This window comes from Glycine soja, chromosome 12, assembly GCF_004193775.1.
Source record: "Glycine soja cultivar W05 chromosome 12, ASM419377v2, whole genome shotgun sequence".
Taxonomy (NCBI): domain Eukaryota; kingdom Viridiplantae; phylum Streptophyta; class Magnoliopsida; order Fabales; family Fabaceae; genus Glycine; species Glycine soja.
The window spans coordinates 486,023-510,215 of NC_041013.1; the positions used below are offsets into that span (position 1 = coordinate 486,023).

Here is a 24,193-nt window from a genome sequence, read left to right on the forward strand (position 1 = left end):
GTCAAAATGATGTTGTTTATGAGGCAGGTCGGAGTTGATGCCTTGGATGAGGCACGAATGCGGTAGTTGCAGTCACCGTTGAAGGTGAAGATCTCTCGCCCCGTATGAATGTGAAAAGATAAGTAGAAAAAGTAAATAAAATAAAATAAAGAAAATTCAGCAATTAATTTTAATGTAAATAATATTTTTGTTTTTAGATGAAAATAAAATCACCATAATAGTGTGAAAACTAACAGAGAAGAAAGAGAGAAAAAAGGGAAAAACATCAATGGCCAGAAAATTCCATGAAGCACCTATTATTTGTCTCTCTCCTTTATTCTTGATTTCCTATGACTTGCTCGCATCGCCATTAGTGACTGCTGTGAGGAGAGGATCTTCTGATTCAAAATTGGTGTCCTCCTCGTCTACCCTCACTCCAGAAACCAAAACTACCATGGAAGACAAAGGCCGTGGTGCTGGTGAAAGTCGAGGTGGAGTGAATCTGACAAAGAAGAGAGAATTCACCATATTCGTAGACTATAGAGATAGATAAACGTTCGCTAAACCCAAAGTAGATAGTTGAGATCCCAGCCCAACCCAATAGCGCGAAAGCCCCAAACCTTCGCCTTTCTTTTTCCTTCCCGCCATTCATTCAGTCTTTTGCTTCCTTCCTTCCACACTGATTGCCTCGTAATTCGCGTCGTTTTCTTCTTCATCACTCACTCCATTCGTTACTTATTTCAATTCAATTCTGAGTTCTATCTATGGTTTCCCACACTCTTCATCAACCCACCGCAGGCATCGTCAAGCAACTTCGACTCGAGAACTTCATGTGCCATTCCAAACACGAGACCGAGTTCGGAAACCACGTCAATTTCATCACCGGTCAAAACGGAAGTCAGTTTTCTTTTCTTTTTCTTATTTATACCACACAAACACATTTGTTCTTTTTCTTTTCTTTTCTAAGGAAAAATATATATTCATTGTTTGCTTGGCTCTGGCATTTACATACAGGTGGTAAGAGTACAATCCTAGCTGCACTGTGTGTTGCATTTGGCTGTCGAGCCAAAGAGACTCAAAGGACTTCCACTTTGAAGGATTTCATTAAAACTGGCGCCACGTAAGTCTGCCATTTCCTATCATTTGGTTAAATGATCAAATTTGTTCACATTGCTCATAGAATTGCTATTGTCTCTCCGTAGTGATGCTGTCATCCAAGTTGAAATTCAAAATGAAGGGGAGGGTGCTTTTAAACCTGAAATATATGGTCCTGTTATCATCGTAGAACGTAGGATATCTGAATCAACAAGTTCTGCTACATTAAAAGACCACCAAGGTATGTTGCCCTGTGTTTGTGCTTGTTTTCAGTTCTAAGCTTTTTACTTACTGCTATGATGTTTTAGTTGACAACACATTAATTTTCATGAGATATAGGGCCCATCCGGTCTCCAAACATCACTATGAAGTCAAGCAAATGGACTAGATTTTTTTAAAGGTTAAGGAGAATAAGAGGAATGATGATGCTTTGCAAGTTGACAAACTTCATAAGAAAATATATTTAGTTTTTTAATCTTAAGAAGTCTAGTCAATAAATGTTTCAAGTAGACCTAGCCTACAATGCCATAGCAATACCTTTTCATCTTCACGAACAAAAATCGACTACATAAAGTTACTGAGTTTTTACCTTAAAAAAACTTCATCCTCTACGAGATATAGAGTCCATCAACCTCATTAGTGCTGACAATCATCCTCCTTGAACTCAACTCCTGAGAGCGAGTAGTGAATTAAAAAATAGCCAAACAATTTAGATCATGTGTCAATTTACTGATGAAATGACAAATTTGGGACATAAAGGATATTGTGAAGAGTTAGAGATTTAGATTAGGAATGGAGTCAACACTAGCTATAGTAGAAAAGGTACCATTTGCAGTTTTGATCTTTTTAGGACTGTAATTCATCTTGTTTTTGCAAAGAATGAATACCATTATTTTACATTGTTGACAGGAAGGAAGGTTGTCAGTTGGAAAACAGATCTTCTAGAAATCGTTGAACATTTTAATGTAGGCTTTCTCTCCTATAACACTTCTTTTTTAAATGTACTACGTTGTATTAATGGGATGGGATGTCTTTTGAACTTGTTCTTATGCTTTGCTGCATTGTAGCATGATATAAATTTAAAAAGTGTGTTATTTTTGGCATGCCTGATTTCCAATTTATGAAGGTTGTTGTCTGGGAAGAACTGATGTACTTATGCGTTGTGATTAGGTCATGTTTAGTGGCCTATTTTATTTAATTGTCTTAGTTGAATTCATTGAGCAAAAGCCTCTGTTGCATATGCATGGTTAAATGTTAGATTCTCTATCATTGCATTCACCTAATAACAAATAAATCTTCAGCAATGCCTTTATTTCCTTTTTTAGTGATTTTCTTTTTCTTGCAACTTCTTGAACCTATTCATTCTGCAGATTGATGTGGAGAATCCATGTGTAATTATGAATCAAGACAAAAGCAGAGAATTTTTGCATTCTGGGAATAACAAAGATAAATTTAAGGTTATCTCTTCATGTTGATGTTATTGTTTCAACAAGCCTTATCAAGAAGCAACACTGACACTTTATTAATCAGTTCTTTTACAAGGTCACGCTTCTTCAGCAAGTCAATGATCTTCTGGAAAGCATTTCCCACAGAGGGGCATTTTATGGTAGCGGTTTTGGGTAAAAATAGTGTTTCAGTTTGTAGAAAATCCTTTCAAAGTTCACAACTATCAGGCCTGACTTGTGACTACTGCCCGACCCCTGTGACCCTCTAGTGACTCTCAGGCAACCCATCTGGCTTCTTTTTTAACTTCTCTCTTGTTTTCATTCTCTGTTCTTTCCCCCCTAGTTTTCTCTTGTTCTTTTTCATCAATCTGTTTTCTGTTAATGTGTTATGTGTATTTGTCTCTCTACTATGTTCTCTGTTTACTGTTTCCCAGGGTCTTGTTTTTGGGCATTGGTATCCTAAAGACCCAATCCCATTCACTTCTTTTTTCTCCATCTTTTTGGTTAGTCACGGCTTTCTTTGTTACTATTTACTTGATTATTGCTTTGTGCCAAAACCTATAAGTTTTTATTGTTAATTATGAGCATGTCAAGATTTTTTAATATGTTTTTAAATCTTTGAGAATTTGTGTATTTAGTATGAATTACATAAATTGTATAAGAAATTTCAAAATAGTGGTCTTCCCACTATGCACTATACTGCTTTAGTGTTTATGTTAGCTACTATCCTGGATTGATAACTATGGTTTGTACTTCGTTTTATATAAAATGTAGACATCTGTTAATAATGTTTCCTACTATGGAATTTGGATTTAATCTTCAGGATGCAGTAAGCCGAAAAATCAGCTTGGACCCTCTAGTTGATTTTGCTGAGGCACATGGATCACAGCGGATATTCATCACTCCACATGATACTAGGTATTTGTTTCAACAATAGTCATGATTGTTGTGAAGACATTCTTGTGTTATGTTGGGCTTGTAAGAATTGTACTGTACTATACTAAAGGATATTACTTACGAACTCATATATAATCAAAGAAAACATGAAAAATAGAAAAAAAGGAAATTCTATTATTGATGACTGCAAACAATACTGGTGGTTTCGTGCACATTAAGCTTGCAGTATGTAGATGGCACTGTGATTTTAAAAAAAATCTGGACATAGGTCTCATGGTTATTAGGTACTTGAGTAGCCTAGTTCATTGAAATTTCAATCTAATAGTTGCAAATCCCCATCTTGATTCTTGACTGTATTGTTGTTGTTGTCTAAATGTGCAGTTCGGTGAGGGCAGGGGACAGGATAAAGAAGGTGCAAATAGCCGCTCCACGTTCTTGATTGTTTGTAATTTGCTTTATTTATGGCTTCGGGAAACCCTATGAAAATGTATTTTTCTGATTCTGCGTTTAATCATGTCCATTATCTGATAATTATTTGCTTCAATTTTTTTTCATTATTGTGTCTGGGAGGGGCATGTTTAAGGCAGATTTATACATTTTATGTAATGTAAATAGATAAAATTATGTCTAAGTTAATCCTTTAAAGTATATTCCAGGTAAGTGCTTCGCTTTGATTGGTGAAAAAAAAACATAAATTTGCCTCTCAAAAGAGAATTTCATGTGTACTTCAGCACTCGATATTAAATCTTTCTTTTTTGGTGGAATCAAATCTTGTCACCGTAATATATTCAACTTGTTTAGAGTTCACGAAAGCAAGTATAACACAAGAACACAATTAGAGACATTTATTTTGTCAATTCTTTTAAGTTAATCTTATATTTTGCTCTCCTTTCTTCAATTAGAATTGTTATTTTGTGAGTTTTTTTTTATGGGAAGTAGAGACTTTTCACCGTGTATAGGAAGTAAATGAAAATGCGAAAATAGTGAGTTGGTTTTTTATATCATACTTCTAAATTTGGTGAAAAAATTAGAATTATTAAATAAAATGTAATAATATTTGCTTTTCTTTCATTGTATAATATCTTATTTCTAACAATTTAGTTGATGATAACTAATATCATTCAACAACAACAAAAAAAACTGACTAATAGCATTTCTTTTTATTAGTCCAAATATACTACCTAAAATATTAGCGTGTTAGCTTGTTAATGCAGTAAATATTTTTATTAGAAAAATAATTATATAAATGTTTGAAATTTCATTACTTATTTTTTTATATGAAAAGTCAAATATTTATATTTTTAAAGATTTAATTAATGATAACTTTAATTGATTAATATGGTGGCTAAAAAAAATGTCTTCCCAAAATGAAAAGTTGAAATGGGAATTCACTAGGATATTTGTTTTTTTAGAGGAATTCATTAGGATATATAGGTCATTAAATATACCTAAAATCATTACAGTAGGAACAGCTGTAATATTTATTTTCTCTTAGCTTTCAGACGTGGTTTAGTTTAGATGCCAAGTATTACTCTATGCTTTTGTTGAAGTTTATTATCTATTTTGATTTTGGAATGAGAGACGATTTCTTTCTCTCAATATTTAATAAGTAGAAAATAAATTATGTGTTAGCAACTAACACTGTTTTCATTAAAAAAAAAAACTAACACTATTTTTTATATAATATTCTTTCTCTCTAATCTTATTTGGTTACGAGACATTCGTAATGACAATTTTAGTGTTAAATAGCACTGTTAATAAAACAATTACTCTCCTCGAACGAGTTATGAAATCTAAACAAAAAAATCCAATATATTGTTCGTTTTTGAAGACCTAACAAGTAACAATTACTTATAAACTGAGCTTTTCACTTAACCCTGCCGTTGCTTTGTTATTGTCCAAACTATAATTTATAACAAAATAACAACTTATTTTTATTTTTTACCTTAAAACGAGTAAGAAAATATATAAATAAAAGCTGAAATTTTTTACTGGCTCTCTTTCACTAATTTAGAACGATGATTACTCCTCCATTGGTGGGTTGGGATCGATTCAATCCAAATAATATCTGATCTGTACCGCCCAAAACGCTTATAACCCTTTTTTTTTTTTGAAAAAATATAAATGATATTAAACCCAAAAATACAATAAGGGGACATATACCCTGCCGCTGGAGAAAATAAAAGTCTCCCTAATACAAGAAGGTTTATATGCTAAAACAAATACAAAAAGACCTATATGCGTTTCTAAACTTAATCTTGTTAGTGACCTCTATTATAAAAAATTGTTAATCTTCAAAAATCAATTTGTTCCTAGACAGGCAGAATGCAGTAGACTGTCGTTGTTATAGTTGACAAAGTAATTATTCTTAAACACCTTGATTTTGATGTGGATCTGCACATAAATAAAGAGTGACTAATGCGTCCTACCCTAAAGAAGTGAGACGCAAAAGGAGCCACATCAGCATATGAAAGAAAAAGTCCCTCCCAAGAAGTAATTTTGTCTGTTAGTGTGTTTATATGCCGTTAGAAGCAAAAAGCAAATATTCAAAATCTGAGTCCCACACATTCAACAAACAAACATTTCCGTTGGCGTTGGCTCCTAAAAAGCGCACAGTTCAATTCAGTAATACACAAAACTTGAGACTCCGACGCTGCAGCATAGGAAGGAAGCAAAGCCGAGAACGATGTCGTTTCGGTCGGAGAACGTGAACCCTAACCCTAGTCCCACTCCTCCATTGAAGAAGCGGTGGTCAGACATATGGACGAAATCGAAACCCCTAAACCAAATGGTAATGGCGATGAAGCTCCACTCCCTCTCTTCTTCTCCTCGCATCAGCACCACCGACAAAACCAACCCTATTCTCTCCCCATTCCCCATCACCGATCGAACCCTTCTCTTATCCGACGCACTTCTCCTCAAAATCATTGCACTAGTCTCCGATTCCTCCACTCAGCGAAACTCAAACTCTCTGGTCTGCAAGCGGTGGCTCAACCTCCAAGGCCGCCTCGTCCGCTCCCTCAGAATCTCCGACTGGAACTTCCTCCTCTCCGGCAGACTCATCCACCGCTTCCCCAATCTCAACCACGTCGATTTGCTCTCCGCCGCCTTAATCTCCCCCAAAAATTCGGGCATTCTCTTAAGCAACCGCGTCATTTCCATGCACCTCGATTCAAACTCTTCCCCTAATTGGTGCTTCTTCGAGGACAACATGCTCCCCGTCGAAGTCATCGACAACGGCCTCACCTCCCTCGCCAGCGGCTGCCCTAATTTGCGCCGCCTCCACGTCATCGGCACCACCGAGATCGGCCTGCTCACCGTCGCCGAGGAGTGCTCCACTCTGCAGGAACTCGAATTGCAGCGCTGCAGCGACAATGTTCTGCGCGGGATCGCCGCGTGTGGGAATCTGCAGATTCTGAAACTCGTTGGGCACGTTGATGGGTTCTACGATTCGGTGGTGTCTGATATTGGGTTGACTATTCTTGCTCAGGGGTGCAAGAGGCTCGTCAAGTTGGAGCTTAGTGGCTGTGAGGGGAGCTTTGATGGGATTAAGGCTATTGGGAAGTGTTGCCAAATGTTGGAGGAGTTGACCTTCTCTGATCATAGGATGGATGACGGGTGGCTCGCCGCAATTTCGTACTGCGAGAATTTGAAGACTTTGAGGTTTCAGTCTTGTAAGAAGATCGATCCCAATCCGGGTATGGAGGAGTATTTGGGTTGTTGCCCCGCGCTCGAACGGTTGCATTTGCAGAAATGTCAGTTGCGGGATAGGAAGAGTGTCGTGGCTTTGTTTTCGGTGTGCAGGGCTGTTAGGGAAATTGTTATTCAGGACTGCTGGGGATTGGATAATAGCATGTTCAGTCTTGCAATGATTTGCTGGTAATGCTTGCTCATGTTGTTTTCTTTTGCATACAACTTGCTATTATGGTCATGTCTTAATAAACTTCTCAATAAACCCTTGGCATTTGTAGAAGTCCTGTCGATTTGGCTTATCCAGAAGCTGGTTTTAACTTTGCATAAGTTAATTTTATCTAGTTAATTTTCTTATTTTGTAAGTGCTTATTTAGAAGTTTTTCCAAACAGGGCCTAAACTCTCTTATGTGTTTTTCTTCATTAACTGATCCTGAAATTTCTCTATTCGTGTATGTATATATGAATAATAATTGGATTCTAGCTTCATTTTTCTATGTACTCCGCAAGGGAAATCATTAGAAGTTTGTAAAATGCAGCTAACTTTTGGATACTATGTGGTTGGAGTGGTTCTGTTCTGCTATATTATTGTGGAATGTTCTTTGCATACCTTCAATTCTGGATTTACTAAGAACATTTGAACCTTATGGCTGCTATATTTTGGATTTACTTGTAGCCTTTTCATCTTGTTTTGCTGTTGTTAGTTGAGAAGCTATGAAGTGCCTCCACCCAGCTGGAATAGTTTGGGATTTATGTATGAACTGATGGTTGTTGTTCTTTTTCAGGCGGGTAAAGTTGTTATACTTAGAAGGGTGCTCATTGCTAACAACAGAAGGTTTGGAGTCTGTGATTCATTCGTGGAAGGATCTTCAGAGCCTTAGAGTAGTGTCATGTAAGAATATAAAGGACAATGAGATCTCTCCTGCGCTTGCAACCTTGTTCACCACTCTCAAGGAATTGAGATGGAGCCCAGATACCAAATCACTTCTTCCATCCAGTGTTAAGGGGATAACCATGGGAAAGAAAGGTGGTAAATTTTTCAAAAGGGCACGATAACTAAATCTTATATCTAGGTCATTGTCTTAGAATCAGATTATTTTCACTGACAATAGTGGAAATTGTATCAATTTATTTGTAATCACTTTATAACGGTTAACTTAGATGTTGACAGTGCAAGTTTGTTCTTTTCTTTGTCATCTTCCTTTATTCCAAGGGAGAAGCCTAGATATGTAATAATAAATAATATAAAAGTCTTAAGCAGTTCACTCGTTGAAATTTGGTAGGGTACCTTGTTCCCTTGCATTTTTTTCCTCTTTGACAAGGTGTACTTGAAGAAACCATGCTACCGTTATCTGTGGGCCAGTTATGGCACTTTAAGATGCTTTGAACTTCTTATGATTGTTCACATGTCAATGTCTTGCAACACTTAAAGTTGTTAATGGATGTAGTTTGGAGGTCCAAGTAGAATAATTATTACATCATAAAGCATATTTTTTTTCTTTGACTGGATCATAAAGCATACTTGAACGCTATTTTTTCTTTTTTTCAAATGTCTAGGTGGAAAATTAATATAGATATTGTGACGTTTCATTTTCAAAATACTGTGCTTGGATAAAGTAATCAAATTTCTAAAATTTTGTAATTTAACTAAACAATTAGATTTCTTTCATTTATAAAATCTTTCATTCGAAATTAAATATAACTTTAGAACATATATATATATACATATATATATATATATATATACATTCCAACAAGAAACGAAAATTGAAACATCAAATTAGTTTGAATCTCATGTAACCATGATCTCATCATAGATAGATACAAGTTTGAATCTCACGTATACCAAATTTGAATCTCACTGAATCCGAAGTACAATTTAAGACACCAAAAAAATCTCTGAACAGGGGGGGCAAGGAAGTAGTAGAAATGTTTTGAAGAGGAGACAACCCGCTCTCGAAAGACTATGTGCGTCGCGTGCTCGATCTAGCAATTGTTTTGATGAACTGTCATTCAAAAAGAAAGAAGAGAAAGATATGGAGGGTGGTAAAAGACAATAGTTTGAAAGCTAGATTAAAAAAAAAATAGTCCATGCATTAGAAAAAAGCCAATGGCTTTTCCACAAAAAGTAGCCCTTGCAACAAATGACTTCTCTAAGCCTTCCACAGAACCTTGTACAGGTCATTTTCTTGAAAATGAGCCAATACCAACTATAATAATATCAATCTAATTTCCAAATTGTTTCCCGAAACACATTCCTAAGAGTCAACTTCAGTCCAAAACAAAGAGGCACAAAATACAAATGCACATCCAACCTTAGCACGGTCAAATTACAATGCTGGAACAATATGTGAGGGAAAACTATGCCTTGCCTTTCCCAGCCTGAAGTGATTGAATCCTTTGTTGCAATTTTAGTATTGCATCTTTCTTGCTATTTTGCTTCTCTTCCAAATCTTGAACAGTGGCATCAAGACGCTTCAATTCAGCTGAGATGTATTCGATCCTCTTGCGGACATTTGCATTGGCCTCGGCCAAATCTTGCTTAACAAGTACTGGCCCAATCAACTTATAAACATTTGTGTCATCTTTCAATAAATCCAGTTCCTTAAGGACGAGCTCGTTCTCGCCAAGCTGGAGTGTGTACTTCTTTCTCATTTGGTGATTCTTTGCAATTTCCTTTTGAAGCTTGCTGAGATCGTTGGCTTTGTTCTCCAATTCGCGTTGGAGATCTCTCAGGTTCGACGAACTCATTGTGTTTCTGACCTTCTTCGGTGGCAATTGGCATAACATAACAATAACATACACAGTGAATTGAATGTAATATAAACCATATATCATCATCCAATGCAGACTGCTCATAAATTGTATTCGATTGGTAAAAGTGAACATCAGTAGGCAAATGACTTCAAAATTGCAATAAAGAGAAAGAGAGAAATAGCAAGGTAAACATAAACAGACGAGATATGGTATCCACAAATAACTGGATGATGACAATACAAGTAGCTTAGTTAAATAATTAATTCTAAGTTGTTTGACTTAATGAGGTCGAAGAAATCAAACAACAAACATCTTTCTCAAATACTATACTAGTTGACATATGCAGAAATTCAAATAAGTTAGTGATCTTTGATCTCCACCTCACTAATCCTGAGATTTTTTTTCCTGCTTAAGCATAAACACCTAGGGGCACGTTCACTCACTCTCACAGTCTCTACAAAATCCATGATGTTACTTGCATTTGAGACGTCATGAACATGATACTATTTAACCATAACAACCAACTAAAAAAGAATAGGGGGCAGAAGAAAGAAAATGAAAAAATAAATATATGTTCACATGCAGAAGAAATAAGGTAAAGCTTGGATAGCAATTAGAAGTTAGAACACCTACAAAATAAAAAAGAATGAACTTAAGAGGGAAAATCAGCAGACATAGTTCAAGCAACATTAACTTTGATACCAAGAATATTTCATCAAAGAGAAAATGATCAGAACCCACTGATGAAAGCTCAAAAGTGTTAACAGTACTAAGCACTAACAACCCAACTAATGATCAAAAGAAGAAATCCATATTTTTGGACCTCAATCGAAAAGGAAGAATTTGAATATGTTGGAGTTGGACCACAATTAGCCATAATTTATCTACAGCTTAACAGGAGAATGTTCATCATATAACCATAAGTCATAATTGCAACATCACAAGGTATAGATAGCTTCCATATACACACAAATAAACAGTCATCATAATTTGCTCAAACCAAAAACACAGCTAAGCATGCATAGGTCACTCCAAGACCCATAGATTTGGCAGAAAAAAAAGTAGAAAGTTGAAGCTCCAACAAATAAAATAAAGGAGGCTTTCTTTCTAAGAAATGCATGATAATTGAAAATTGAAACCAAATAAGCAGTAAATAGTAAATTCTAAATCATAAAATTGATGAGTAAGACCATACCACTAAATTAATTCTCCGCGCCTGTTCCAGCGAAACACGCAATTAATAGAAGTTGATAAGAAAACAAGTTTAATAAAAAATCAAAACCTAGAAAGAAACCGAGAGAGAGACTGACGATCCGTGAGGGCGAGAACGAACGAGGGATGTGTCGCTAGGGTTTGCGAGAGAGTGAGAGAGGTCCGAAATTGCTATCCGTCAAACTCGTGTTCTAGTGTTTTCTAACGTAAAGGAAAACAAAAAACATTTTAAACCTTTTATGACAATGTTTTTTTTTTTATATGTTTAAGATATTAAATATAATATTAATTAAATTAAATAAATATACGTTTAATATTTCTTTATATTGACAAGAGAATTAATGGTGGAACTCTCATGAATGAATATGATATAGTTGCGTTTGGAGCGAAACAGAACAGAACAGAACAGAGGAAAGACATTGATAGATTGATCATCGATGAAGAGGGAGAAGGAGAAGGAGAAGGGCGTGGCTGTGACAAGCCCTGTGAGTGGCGAAGACAGCGATGATAAGCAACGCCCTTCCTTTCCCTCCGTCAGATTCTCTTCCCGCAACGCTTCCTCCAAATACGATTTCGTCAAGGTTTCAATTTTAATTACACATTCTTTCTCTTCCTATTCTCTTTTCTTCTCTTCTATATGCTTTCTGTTCTGCCTAATATATACAGGTGAAGGTGTGGTTGGGTGATAATGCGGATCACTACTATGTTCTCTCCCGATTTTTGCTCAGCAGAATGCTAACGGTAACCAAGGTACCCATCCGATAACCACTGTTCATACTGTTTCATTTTTGTATTCTATTTAGGCTTATTTTCATTGAAGTTACTTTAGATGTTACAGACTAGGGAAAAGGTATTGATTCATTCAATGGATTGGAGTTGAGTTTTGAAAACTGGCAGGGATGTATTGTTGGATAATTTATTATTAGCTTCTTGATTTCAGATTCCAAACCACGTTGCTATCAAAATTGCTCTCGAATTGAAGAAGCTGCTCACAGATAACAGCCTTCTAGATGTGTAAGTTGGTTTGCATCTCTTCCTTTCCCCTTTTCCTGATGTTGCTTATTTGTATTTTTGTTCCCCCTTTTTCTTTTGATTTAGTTTTATAGAAGAAAATTCATTGTGTTTCTATGATGCAGCTCTCAATCTGACTTGGAAGTCAACCTATTTAAGGTATGCCAAACTTTTGATTTTATTTGTCCATCGCACACCTAGTTCCATTTTTCCTGACTTTGTTCTGCTCTATTTTAGTAAGCTGTGGTACATTACACCTTGAGGAAATTTTGAATAAACTTTCATCATTAGGTTTTCATGTTTGAACTCATTGTGGAGATTAAAGTTTTGTGGACAAATACTACTTGAAGGCTAAAAATGGTGTACATCTATTTTCATGGCATATGTCTTGTAAATATTGTCACTTTGATATTTATTTATACAGGAAAATTGTGAGAATAAAAATAGTGTAGTTGACTGAGTCTTTAGACAGGTCTGTCCAGATACAGATATCATTGAAGTTGCTTTTAGATGGTTTTAAAATTTGGAATCAAATGGAGCTGAAATTTCTGTGGGTTTCTGGATTCCATTATTTTTGTGGGATGAAGCAATGATGGCTGGAATTCCTCACTGTTGTAAATGCTGACAGTAATTTAATAAATTTATAGAAATGTTCCAAGAGGGTGCTATTTGTGCAGCTTATGGAGCGGCGGGGATATGGAGAAGAATACATAAATCGTTACAAGATGATGACGAGGTAAGTATGCGATATTTCTGTTGGAGACAACTTTTTTTTCTCCAAAACATGTAGCTGTATCAATATCTTATCCTCATTTTCTAACAGACAAAATTCTGTCCTTATTTTCTTCCTTTGTTAAAAGATGACGATAAGATTAGCACACATGCATGTATGTCAATGCCATCTATGTTTATATATGTATACATAGACTTTCCGTCTTCATATATGTAATATGTATGTATATATTCATCAAATTTGCATATGTTTGTACATAAATGTATGCAAATTTTGTCTATGAGCATGCACATATTTTCTGTCTTTCTAGCTGTTTTAATGTGTTGGAAAAGATTTCATATTCATGTTTTCTGGAAAGAAAAAAATACAGATAGAAAAAGAAATTACTTGAGGGAGATAATTTTATAGTAATATTGAGCCGTCTTTTCCATTTTCTTTTTCCCCATTTATCCAGATTTCATCATCAAAGAGTTCCGTTAGTAATCCTTGTTTGTGGAACTGCTTGTGTTGGGAAGTCTACTATTGCCACCCAGCTTGCACAGAGGCTAAATTTACCAAATGTATTACAGGTAGGTATTAAATGTCTCTAATATAACTGCATCTTCGTGTTGTATAAAATAATTAAGGGCTTTCAATTAGTTGCAAGTTAACCAAAGTATCTCCAATTTGATGTAGCTAACCAAACTAGATTCTTATTTTCCTGGTTAACTGGCACCTAAAGGGAGTTGTCTCTATATTTTATTTTGATTGTTTAAAATTAAATACAAATAATTTTGACATTTTTCTTGTTTATTCTGATAGACAGATATGGTTTATGAATTGTTGCGCACATCAACAGAGTATGTCTTGAACTTATTTATTTCTTCCTAAAGTTGACTAATATTTTTGCATTAATTAAAAGTTCTGTTTGTCTAGATAGTTATTTATTCAAGTGTTTTCATAAGGGACCATGCTAAGGCCCTAAAATTATTTGCTTATGAAATCAAGTTCATTTATACACACAACATACATAATGTTATTATTGCATGCAAAACTCATGTCTATTAATCCAATATTATGCTTGAATTCATATAGTATGGCAGAACGTTTTTAGTTTCTGTGATTCTGTTGATATATATTGTCATTCATGTGTTGATTCCATAAATCTAAATGTTTAATGCTATATTTCACCATTTTTTTTTGAATTTATATAGTACAACTGTTAGTGGTTGTCAACATAGTCATACATGAAAGAAATTGTCAAATCTTAGCTTTATGTTAGCATTTACATTTCTTGGCCTGATGATTCTCATCTCTTTGATCACTGAAGTGATTAATACTTGCATATTTTTATATATCAAATCTGAATGATACACTTGTTTCTGCCACAGTGCACCATTGGCATCGACTCCAGTATGGGCTAGAGACTTCAGTTCATCAGAGGAGTTAATAACTGAATTTTGCAGAGAATGCAGGGTTGTTCGCAAAGGTTTTCTCAGTTGTTTCTTGAGATCTCTATCATTTAATAAATTGAGTTTAGTTTTCATCCATATAAATAGTCCATTTTTTTTACAGAATGCTATGGATATTTTATTTCATTTATACTTGATTGTTTCATACGTTAAATTGGCATTTGGTTTCTAGGTTTGGCTGGTGATCTGAAAAAGGCAATGAAAGATGGGAAGCCAATTATAATCGAGGTATGTATGGATATGTATGTAGTGGCAGGTTCCTTGCATATCCTGTTTAACATCCTTGCAGTTCTTAGGCTGGTCAGTCGATATTTGATTAGTTTAATAAAAAATTTATCCAAATCATAATGATACAACCAATGCTACCAAGGATCCCAAAAAGACTGCCCCAAAGGAAAGTGGCTGCCTTACAGTGCAAGAATAAATGGTGTATTTTTCATGTACTTTCCTAGGTTAACCCTATATGCAGAAATCGGGTTTGGTATCTTGGTCGATGTAGAAGTATATGTTGTCCTAAAACCTACCAATTGGTTACCTACAGTATTAAATCTCCATATTTTCTCTTACCTGTCTGTTCTCCACTTTCATGTTTATTTTTTTCTGTCCAGTAGTAGGGTTTGGTTTGGTGGCTTAGGCTATACCCACTCAGTCCAAAATCTTAAAAAATTCAATATATTCTGAAACTTATAAATTAGTTATGTAAAGTATTACACCACTCATGTTAATGAAAATGAAAACAAATACTTGATATGCAGAGGGATCAAAGAGATTTCTTGTTATGCGTGTTTTTCTATTTTCTTCTTTCTTTTCCTTGTAGAGGGATATTTTGTTTTTCCTTCTTTTGTACACATTTCATATCTTCAATAGTATTGCTTATTTTATCAATATAAATAAAATCAGCAATTTGTAACTTTTGTTTTCATACCTTTAAATAATTGAAAATGCAATAAGAGAAAATCAAATATTGAAAAGAAAAAATGATAATTACATACATAGCTTTGATCTCCCATAAATATGTCCAATTAAATTGTTTTAATAATTTGATATGCCTTTTCGTTTTTTACTATGCAATCAATGTGTTTCTCTTGGTGAGGGCTCATTTTCTTTGCTTATATTTTCATTATGACAGGGGATACATTTGGATCCTAGCATTTATTTAGTGGATGATGACAATAAATCACCCTCTGGTGTACATTCAGAAAATAAAGAGATAAATCCAGCATTTATGACATTGGATGATAATGCTACTGCACAAATAAAAGACATTCATGTGGGTAGCAGTGATGAGAGTAATGGTGGCTCCAGGATTTTGAGCTCTGATGAAGGAGTATCTGCTGACCAGGTTGATGTAGTATCAAATTCCATGGCATCCATGGGCCTAACTGAAAGCATCCCTGAACATAAAGGTTGGTCTCTTTTATTTGCCATATTTTAGTGTGGATTGGTTTCTTACTAAGAGATAAGCCATAATATAGATGATGGGCATTGTTTCAATTTTAAAAAAATTAGTTTTTCTTGCAGTTGCTTCTCTTAGGGAACTGGAGACAGACAAAACTACTATTAGTAGGGCGAAGTCAGGTCCCAAACCAATAATTGTGCCTATTGTTTTGAAGATGGCTGAATTTGACCATAAGGTTTTGTCTCATTGTCCATTATTTTTTATGGAAGTAACAATTATAGGCGTAAGTGATTTTTTGCATTAACTTGTTGCATGTCTGACTTTGGGGATTTGTTTGGTTGTCCAAGGTTACAGCTGTCCTTTGTGTATCTCTAGGATGTTCCTATAGTGCATGAGGAACTTAATGCAGTCAATGAAAATAATAATAATGTTTAGGGGTTGATGCATGGATTTACAGCAACTGTAATATTGACACGGAAAAGACAATGATAACTGTGGTCCTCAGTGTTGTCTTGGTTGTTGTCTTCTGTCCTGTCAGTAGTAGGATAGGTGAATTTCTTGAAAACAACTTAGGTCAAATGCACTAGTCTTACCTTATTTTCAGGCATTACTTGAGGAGTGGATCTCTGCTCGGACATTTAATGACAAATGTCCAGACCTGGTACAGTAACTCTTCACTTAACCCCCCCTCCCTGGCCTTGGTATTTTACTTTTGGCTACTTTTCAGTTCTTGTGTTTGAGTTTCTAGGGGAAATTATTTTATTGGATTGAAAGGTATGGATAAGGAATTATTTAGTGATTTGTTCTTTCGGAATCCTTTAAAACGACTAAAATTATAGAAGCACAGCGAAGCCATAGAAATTATCTTGTAAAACAAGTCAACAAGGCTTCTACAGTGATTGTGGACAAACCACTTCTAACAATCATATAGAAGAATCAAAAAAACCTGCAACATTTCATTGGTGGTGATAACTTTGTTAAGAAAGACATCTATATCACAATTAATTAAAGAAAGAATCTTAGCTTTCAATATTATTTAGCAAGAGGAGAATGATTTAAGTGAACAAGAAGTGCCACTGAAGAACCATAAGGTGGCCGCATAAACTAGAATAAGATTGGGACTTGATCTGTCCCGACACTTTTTCTGAATTTTGTTGTTCAATTTACAGGATAATGAGAAGCTTATAGCCAACTTGAAAACCATACAGGATTATCTGTGCTCATTCACATCGCAGGTATGTCCACAAGATATACTGTGATATTGATTACTGGAAATTTAGTGGAAAATCCTTTTTACTAGTGTGTTGACAGTTGTTTGTTTTGATGACAAACAAGACAAGTGCTGCACAGTTTTCCAATGCAAATGGTTCTATATCTACTTGTTTTTATAGTTTATACTTTATATATATTTCCATGGTGAATTGCTTCCATTTATTAACTAATGAATGTGAAACTGTTGATATAAAATCTTATTCACTGATTGTAGAATTACCTAAAGACCCTGTAAATTTTAGATTTTAAATTTTTATCATCTGCAATTATTTTTATTAAATTATTGTCATTTGATGTTACAGGGGTTGACTGTGGTCAATGTATCGGCAACAACATTTCCTCAAACATTGGATTGGCTGCATGGTTACCTTCTTCAGGTAAATTTTTTATTAGATGTATCATTTGGATTTTGGTACATCCTAGAGTATATTTATCTTCTATCCAGTACTCAATATTGCTTTATGATTGATGAAAGAAGTTTGTTAGAAAAGAGAAAGGAGTGCAGAGAACAATGATGATAAGATATCCTCCTGAACCTTAATACTAAAGAAATAGCATAATGACACAATGAAAATTGAAAACAATCAAATTTATGCCTTACATCCTTTTATATGTCTCGTGGACATGTTTTGGAGTAATGAAACCTTTAGTCATTCTTATCTGATGATGGTAGCATGCAAGGACTGAAAAGCTAGTGTGAGTTTAACTATTCCTGCTCTACTGAAAATACATAGCATTTTTTCTTAGTTAAATTGATCTCTCTCTTAAATTGGAGTTTCCTAATTACAGGCTGATATTTTTTACATGCTTCTTAAAGCGTTTTGTTGACTCTGTTAGATTAGTCCTCTATCCCTTTTCTTCAGAAATGACTTTAAATTTCTTTCAGTGCATCGAGCAAGGTATTAAAGAAAATGTTACACCAGTAGCTCCATCATAGTTCATGTAATGAATGCTTCCAATTTTGACAGGTATGATATTGATGGCCATTAAATTTTACTTTTGTTTTAGTCTTCTCCAATGTATTTGTGCACTTTGAATGTCATTGACCAAAGTGTCAATTGTTTAGATTTTTAATTTTTAGGTAGGCATGTATCATCTTTCAATGATACAATCTATCCAAAAAAAAAAGAAAAAATCAATGATACAAGCTGTTGACTTTTTCATCAAAAGGTTATTCATTAGGGGAAATTGCACAACATATGATAAAGAGAGTGTATTATTTTTGCACTGTACTAGTATGAGAATTCACGTAAGCTGGTGTTTAGGACTCAAATTTCTCTTTTTAGTTTTTGGTTGTATCTTGTCAAATTTCTTCCTAGTTCCCCCCGCCCCCGTAAATTTAGTTCAGTCGTTTCGATTTTAGCCACCCCCAATAAAAATGCAATTCTAGTTCCAACCCTGAATGAAGCATACAGTGATAAACCGCCCATTTATGAATTTTACCCTTTTTATAACTATATCGAGAATTGTTTTTATTATAATTACCTCGCTAATTATTCAGAGATGGTTTCTAGATTCAACTTCACTTTGTAAATGGATGATGCTGGAGAATAACTTATCAAATCAAAAGGTTAGGAAGATCATGTTCAAAGCTATCAACTCAACTGATCGCCAGCCCTATTACGGTCTTGCTTTGCAATATATGATCATTGATGATATCTTATTTTGTGAGCAGGATCATGGCTTGGGGAAAAGATAGCAGCATAACTGAATAATAGATGTTGTAATTATTGGATTATCAACATTTGCTACCAAATTAATTGTATGATCTATCATGTGTTTTGATGAGAAATTTCATGCTTCCATTCCATTGCGTTGTATGATCAACATCTTGCGGCATAACAAATATCAACAAACATACACACCCCCAATCCGTTTGAATTTAATTATGCAATTCATGCATGGATGTACGATTTGCTTTTAAGGAAACTTATAAAGATATTGTTCAAGAATTTAGTTTTCAAAATATATTTAATGCATTCTGGAAATATGTTTCTGAAATTAGTTACTAAGAAAAGAATATTTTTTGAGTAAAAAATTGGAGGAATATTAGCAATACATTATTTAACACACTCTTTCATACATATATTCTTTTATTGGTTAGAATGTATTGAAAAATATAAAATCAAGAGAGAAAGTCATTAAATAATATGTGGGATCCATTTAATTTTATAATTTTTAATAAATTTTAAGCAAACGTGAGAGTGTGTTAGAGAATGTGACTTTAACATTTTTCAAAAAATAGGAAGAGGATAAATAAAAAAAAATTAACACACTAGTTTTCATAAAAACTATGGGAAAGAGTTGTTATATGGAGAGAATCATATTATGATTCTCGAGAACACTTGGATCCAAATTCTTTGGGTGAATTCAAATTGTAATATAGTTTCTTTTTTTTATAAAGAAAAATTGAGGTGAATTAGACTCCGAGAGCTCGTCAAGACTCAAAGTTTAAAGAATACTTACAAATTTATTTATAAATTATCTACTAATAAAGTTTTTACATTGGTAATAGAAATCAAATTTACAGATATGAATATATTTTTTTTACCATTGTTGATCATGATATAGTCTTTTATCACTATGATGTAGTAGTTGATATTTTGGTGTCCCGGGCGCTTATGTAATAATCAATAGTTGGACTTGGAGTCTCATAGTAAAAATTTTATATAGGATGACTATTGCGGAGAAAGAAAGAGAAATATCATTCATAAGCAACAGAAGTAAAATGTAGTTACAGTACATTTAGTTCACTCCCCAAAAGTAAGTTTAGTTGTACAAAATAGGTGCTTTTCTTCTTTTTTGTTATGATTCTCTGCTTCCCCTGTGGAGTAAATAAATTGCAACCATGTCTTCGGCTTCAAATTTCATCATCCCAAAGTTCTTGGATTGTTCTGTAGGGACTTGTGGTTTCATTAACGTGAAATTCTCCCCTCATAATCTTCATTTCCTCCAATTTCTCAATCTCCAATATATCTTCGTTATCCAATTTCAGATCAAACGATCCTATATTTTCCTTCATTCTTTCTTGATTGAAGCTTTTCACAATCACACTAGAGCCCTTTGATAGTCCCCATTTCAATGCAACCTTTAAAAATTACAGTGGAAAGTATGTTAAATATATACAAATTTTCATTCTACTAATTATAAAATTCACATGACAGATAATAATTTTACATCATTGTTCTTAATAAACAAGGCTTTGGAGTTGAGTTTTACCTGTGCTGGAGTTGCTTTGTGTTTGAAGGCAATCGATCTGATTATAGGGTGATTAACCACAGCTGTAGATCCCCATGCATTCCCTGGCCCACCAAGTGGTGAATAAGCACTTACATGGATTTTGTGGTCCCCACATGTCTTTCTCAGCCTTCCTTGCCTCCACATGGGATGCATTTCCACCTGTGTACCAATTTTGGGTGACTTAGTAATGTCAATAAATACAATAAATATCAACATTATGATAATACTAGTGAAATTGAATTTAGGCCTCTCAAATAAGATTTTAGTTTGAGTTTTATGAATAAAAAAATGTAATTAAAAACAAAAAATCTACTAAAAGTAATTAATAATTTTTTTAATGGAAATTAATTATTAATAATATCTATAAATACTTTGCACTAGGAATATGATAAAAAAGAAGTACAAATGCTCTCAAGATTTAACTCAACTCACCTGATTTACAGCTGGAGGTGTAGAAGCATAATCCAATAGGCACTCAATCTTCTTGCTAGAGAAATTGCTAACCCCAATGCACCTACACAACCCCATTTCTAGGCATTTCTCCATCCCTGCCCATGTGGTCTCAAGGTCCAACTTTTCAAAGTCATCTTCATTAGGTACAGGGTAGTTAACCCATGGCTTCAACTTGACAGGCCAATGAACTAGGTACATGTCTAGGTACTCCATGCCCAGATTCCTGTTTTGCATTCAATTAAAAAAAAAGAAAAAAATCAACATTAGATTTCCAACACAGATTTGTCTCCATTCTTCAAAATTAAGTAATTAGCTGTGATATTAAAAAGATTCTGTCACATATTTGTTTCCTAAGTCCACTTGTGGGGCATGGCAATATTCACTTATTGTTGGACACATGAGATTTTGATTTTGGTAATGATGATACATCACATGCATTTGAGGTCATTAATTTGCTTTCATTTACTTTAGAAGAATCATGAAAAGGCAAAGGTTAAGATACGGGTATATCCGAATTTTCCCTCAAGATTGTTGTAAAGCCAAGGCATGCAATTTACATCTTCAAAGATTCTATTTGCTTACTCAAGAGTCTGTTTCAATGCAGAAACAGGATTATGGTGATCACTCCCCCACAGTTTGGATGTTAAGAAAATGTCTTCTCTCTCTACTTCTTCCTCGCAGATTGCTTCATTTAAAGCTTTGCCCAGTGCTGGCTCAGAACCATATATTTTTGCTGTGTCAAAATGCCTATAACCCATCTGCATATGTACATATGCACACGTGTGTCAATAATAAGGTAAATGAAGAATTAAAATATAAAAATCATGTAGCTTTTTCCTTTATCTAATAGCAAGCAGCAGAGCTAGTGAAATAAGGGACAGAAAATTGAAATAAGAGAAAATCCCAAGGCAAAGGAGTATATATTATAAGGCACTATATATATATATACCTCAAGGGCATTGTGGACGGCAAGTTCTGTTGTCTTCCTATAATTTGGGAAGGAATAAGTGCCTAATCCAATAAGAGGCATTGTAATGCCGCAGTTCAAACGCACATGATTGCTCCTCATTCTGTCTGTCTTTTTATGTGTGTATGTATGTGTTTTTATTTCTAACTTTTGCTGCACTGCTATTGCTAATGTGTCTCTAACTTTGGCTATATATAGATTCTCGGAGTCAAGGTATACTAACTAGTCAGTTTATAGTTTAGGTTTGAAGTTTTTACGAGAATCTAATTTGATCATATCTAATTAATATATAATATTGCATTTGTCCAAGAGTTAAAATCAATTATTGAGGAATGCAAATCAAAGCATGGGATCTTCCCTGTCTCTTGGGATTTTATTAAGTGGCCCAATCCATCATCCAAAAGCAAATTAAATACCTTAGGGCATTAGTCCCTCATAGGAAGTTAATACCACACTAATTAATATATATATATATATATATATATATATATATATATAATGCAAAAGAATAACGTGCATATTCTGAACTCTGAAGGTCGGTCAGTGAGTTGGCACTTCAACCATTTGATTATCCTGAAAATGGCCAAAGTCTTCTCTATATACATAATTTTGATAATAATAAGAAAAAAAACCATTTAAATATGATGTTCTAGCTTGTGGGCGCATGAAACTCTACTTTCTTCAATTTTGGTTTTTGTGGGCAACCAATATGTTGAAGAAATAAACTATTTTTTGACATGCAAAATTGTCAAAGCATAGAATATTTTATTCACTTACAAAGTCATCAACAGAGTTTTTTGTTACAAAAAAGTTGTATTTTCTTTTATCTGTCACATTCAAACTTTATTTTATATATAATCTCTTATAGAGTTGACTTTGCTGACAAAATATAAAAGTACATTTAAGATTTATATATGTTTCTGTTGCTTAGCACTATCTCGAACATGCCTAAATGAAATACTTTCTTTCAGTTAGCCTTGGTCTTGATTTTCTTGAAAGGCAGTAGCGCAGGAACCTTTAGTTTAGTCAGATTATGAAGTCAGAAGTCTACAGTCTATGGATTGGCATTACTAATTTTTTGTTTATGATTAAATGAATAATATTGTAATGTATAAACAAATTTTTTTGAATGTACCAAAAACAATGAATAATATTGTAAAATTTAAGTAATCAGTTAATAAATAAGAATGTTCTTGTGTAACACTGTCATGTTACATATAACGTGTTGACCGGCAAAACGTGTCTGTTATCACATTGTTTATTTCATTATAAACAAATTAATAACAATAGTAGTATTAAAGTTATTTATAATAATTACAATGAAAAGATTAGAAATATTTCAACACAATGTAGTCTTGATAAAATTTAAGTCCTGACTATGCATAGTAGTCCTCCAAGTTTAAATAAGATTTTGCTTTCTAGAGAAAGATACGTGTTCATGTTCGTCTTTACCAATCTAATTATAATTATCAAATAGTTCGGGAACTTGTATATTAATTTAATCTTAATTTATTTTATACGTTAAAATTAGCTTATACATAAACTAAAATAAACTTTTTAGAAAATTTAATATGAGAAAGTTTTTACAATTTACCAGAAATTTTTTTTTTCTCTTACAAGTACTTGTGAAAAAATTTATCCAAATAGAGCAATTTTCAAGTTATGTTTGTAGTGTTACTAGTAATTCTTAGTTTGTCATCAATAAATAAGATGTAGAAATTACAGTTAATTTTATTTTTTCATTGATAATTTTGTATTATTATATCACATTTAATTATAATTATATCAAAATAAATTAAAAAAACATTGCAAAAAAAATGTTTTCATTAACAAGAAATTGTAACAAAGAATAAAAAATGTACAAAATCAATATAACATTAAAGAGTTTGGAAAAAATAAAATGAAATCTGTATTATTAATTTATTTCACTCTTCTTGATGAAATTAAAACACATCATATTTCAACTCAATGTCTTTTTTTTTTCTTCTACTCAATGTCTTTTTTTATTTTACTTTAAAATGCATTAAATGATTAAAATATATTATTTTTTAAATTTTGTACCTTATTGGGTATGAAACACATCCAAAATAAAATTCATTTATTATGTTCCATTTCGCTTTAATACATATATCAACAATTCTTACGTTTTATTGTTTTGATGAATTGAACTAATTCACATAAAGAAAAATATATTATTCTTTATCTTAAATATGCTATATTTTTTTTATAGAAAATAAGAAATGAAAAGTTATTCAATTTTTATTTCTCCAAAATGATCAATTTTATAAGATTGAATCAACTAAAAACTGAAATTAATCATTCAGGAACAAGAAGATTTAATTAGAAATATCTACATATTCTTAGGGAGTATAAACCAAAAAAATATTAAAAATAAAATCAACTATATTTTCAATTTTAAATATTAAAAATTCGATTATTATTATGTTATAAGTTATAATTTTTACAACGAAATCTAGTTATACAATAACGATATTTAATTATGAAAGTTTGCTGGATAGCTGACCCTCTTATTCCGTTCGTCACTGCATTGATCCATATAGATATCGTAGGGATTGAAACTACCTAAATAAT

The 24,193-nt window shown here is 33.4% G+C and overlaps 4 protein-coding genes and 1 pseudogene across 19 annotated transcripts; 3 read left to right on the top strand and 2 right to left on the bottom strand.

Moving 5' to 3' along the window:
- Positions 1-222: 222 nt before the first annotated feature.
- LOC114378433 (structural maintenance of chromosomes protein 6A-like) lies at positions 223-4,088 on the top strand. Of its 4 annotated transcripts, XR_003659337.1 has the most exons (9): positions 223-669; positions 778-876; positions 994-1,099; positions 1,182-1,315; positions 1,984-2,039; positions 2,445-2,531; positions 2,605-2,798; positions 3,343-3,437; positions 3,798-4,088. XR_003659337.1 is itself a non-coding variant. In XM_028337024.1 (6 exons), the coding sequence occupies exons 1-6, from the start codon at positions 744-746 to the stop codon at positions 3,853-3,855; spliced, it is 582 nt and encodes a 193-aa protein (XP_028192825.1). In that variant the 5' UTR covers positions 224-743; the 3' UTR covers positions 3,856-4,088. The 4 variants fall into 4 exon arrangements, 1 of the variants encoding a protein (XP_028192825.1); XR_003659336.1 differs by having other exon boundaries at positions 224-876; positions 2,605-3,022; positions 3,798-3,842; XR_003659335.1 differs by having other exon boundaries at positions 225-876.
- Positions 4,089-5,983: 1,895 nt separating this feature from the next.
- Positions 5,984-8,513, top strand: LOC114379158 (F-box protein At5g07670-like). The gene is made up of 2 exons (XM_028337758.1): positions 5,984-7,295; positions 7,892-8,513. The coding sequence occupies exons 1-2, from the start codon at positions 6,103-6,105 to the stop codon at positions 8,160-8,162; spliced, it is 1,464 nt and encodes a 487-aa protein (XP_028193559.1). The 5' UTR covers positions 5,984-6,102; the 3' UTR covers positions 8,163-8,513.
- Positions 8,514-9,154: 641 nt separating this feature from the next.
- Positions 9,155-11,305, bottom strand: LOC114378543 (annotated as a pseudogene). Of its 5 annotated transcripts, none has more exons than XR_003659363.1 (3): positions 11,174-11,305; positions 11,059-11,079; positions 9,155-9,869 (listed from the first exon to the last, which is right to left on the bottom strand). The product of XR_003659363.1 is annotated as a prefoldin subunit 6 pseudogene, transcript variant X3 (transcript). The 5 variants fall into 5 exon arrangements; XR_003659362.1 differs by having other exon boundaries at positions 9,155-9,872; XR_003659361.1 differs by having other exon boundaries at positions 9,155-9,872; positions 11,059-11,295.
- On the top strand, positions 11,105-18,827 carry LOC114378542. Of its 8 annotated transcripts, none has more exons than XR_003659360.1 (18): positions 11,105-11,235; positions 11,450-11,656; positions 11,742-11,825; positions 12,016-12,089; positions 12,212-12,245; positions 12,734-12,822; positions 13,274-13,388; positions 13,621-13,658; positions 14,190-14,287; positions 14,443-14,498; positions 15,400-15,676; positions 15,780-15,904; positions 16,274-16,330; positions 16,839-16,904; positions 17,244-17,318; positions 17,828-17,909; positions 18,443-18,511; positions 18,617-18,827. XR_003659360.1 is itself a non-coding variant. In XM_028337159.1 (17 exons), exons 2-16 carry the CDS (start codon positions 11,513-11,515, stop codon positions 17,876-17,878), a joined length of 1,383 nt encoding a protein of 460 aa, XP_028192960.1. In that variant the 5' UTR covers positions 11,105-11,235; positions 11,450-11,512; the 3' UTR covers positions 17,879-17,909; positions 18,443-18,827. The 8 variants fall into 8 exon arrangements, 6 of the variants coding, with proteins under 6 accessions (XP_028192960.1, XP_028192959.1, XP_028192961.1 ...); XR_003659359.1 differs by having other exon boundaries at positions 18,456-18,511; XM_028337159.1 differs by having other exon boundaries at positions 18,443-18,827.
- Positions 18,828-19,622: 795 nt separating this feature from the next.
- Positions 19,623-21,749, bottom strand: LOC114378171 (NADPH-dependent aldo-keto reductase, chloroplastic-like). The gene is made up of 5 exons (XM_028336716.1): positions 21,584-21,749; positions 21,217-21,392; positions 20,614-20,857; positions 20,161-20,340; positions 19,623-20,029 (listed from the first exon to the last, which is right to left on the bottom strand). The coding sequence occupies exons 1-5, from the start codon at positions 21,701-21,703 to the stop codon at positions 19,802-19,804; spliced, it is 948 nt and encodes a 315-aa protein (XP_028192517.1). The 5' UTR covers positions 21,704-21,749; the 3' UTR covers positions 19,623-19,801.
- Positions 21,750-24,193: the final 2,444 nt, after the last annotated feature.